The 636-nt window shown below is 69.5% G+C and overlaps 1 protein-coding gene across 2 annotated transcripts in view; it reads left to right on the top strand.

The window, feature by feature from the left end:
- The first annotated feature begins 6 nt into the window (after positions 1–6).
- Positions 7–636, top strand: part of HOOK3 (hook microtubule tethering protein 3) — a 75204-nt gene continuing 74574 nt past the window's right edge. For both annotated transcript variants that reach the window (XM_025049899.1, XM_006916259.2), the window contains exon 1: positions 7–259. In XM_025049899.1, coding sequence (XP_024905667.1) covers positions 203–259 — 57 coding nt within the window. In that variant the 5' untranslated portion in view covers positions 7–202. The remainder of the gene's footprint in view (positions 260–636) is intronic.

Genomic DNA, 636 nt, shown 5'->3' with positions numbered 1-636 from the left:
TGAGTGAGAAGAGAAGGAGGGGCGCCCGGGGTGACGGTGCGGGAGCCGCTGCCAGTGCCGGACCAGAGTCGGCGGCCAGGATCCGAAGACAGGGTGGGCCAGAGGCCAGATCGGCTGCCCGGACCCTCCGACGCGGCCCCGGCCCGAGCGGCTGCCGTTTCTGGCAAGGTGGGGAGGCACTGCCAAACCCCAGCTGGGGAAGATGTTCAACGTGGAGTCGGCAGAGCGAGTGGAGCTGTGCGAGAGCCTTCTCACTTGGGTATGTGATGACTGGTGGGTCCGGGGAAGACCCCCCTCCCCCAGGCCGCCTTTCCGGGATCCCCCCATGCTCGTCGGGGGGGGCGAGCGCCGAGGGTAGTCACATCCGGGGCCTGGGGCGGGCGGAGCCGGGGGACGCCAGTGCGGGCCGCGTCTACACCCGCGGCTGGGCGGGGGTCGGCCGGGAGCGGCCGGGAGCGGCCGGGCGCGGGAGGTTCGGCCCAAGGGTCCGAGGGAGACTTGCGGGGTTTGAGGTGTTGGTCCAGTGGGAGCTAATGATGGGGTGCAGGCAACGCTGTAATTAGGGTTGTTGTTTGCAGCTGATGAGGCGCTGGCGCTTCACTCTCGCGCTCCCAGGGACACCGAAGCGTTGCTTCT

Source organism: Pteropus alecto, unplaced genomic scaffold, assembly GCF_000325575.1.
Source record: "Pteropus alecto unplaced genomic scaffold, ASM32557v1 scaffold24, whole genome shotgun sequence".
In the NCBI taxonomy this organism is placed as follows: domain Eukaryota; kingdom Metazoa; phylum Chordata; class Mammalia; order Chiroptera; family Pteropodidae; genus Pteropus; species Pteropus alecto.
Note: the sequence above shows the minus strand (reverse complement) of the source record. Positions and strands in the feature narration are given on the sequence as shown.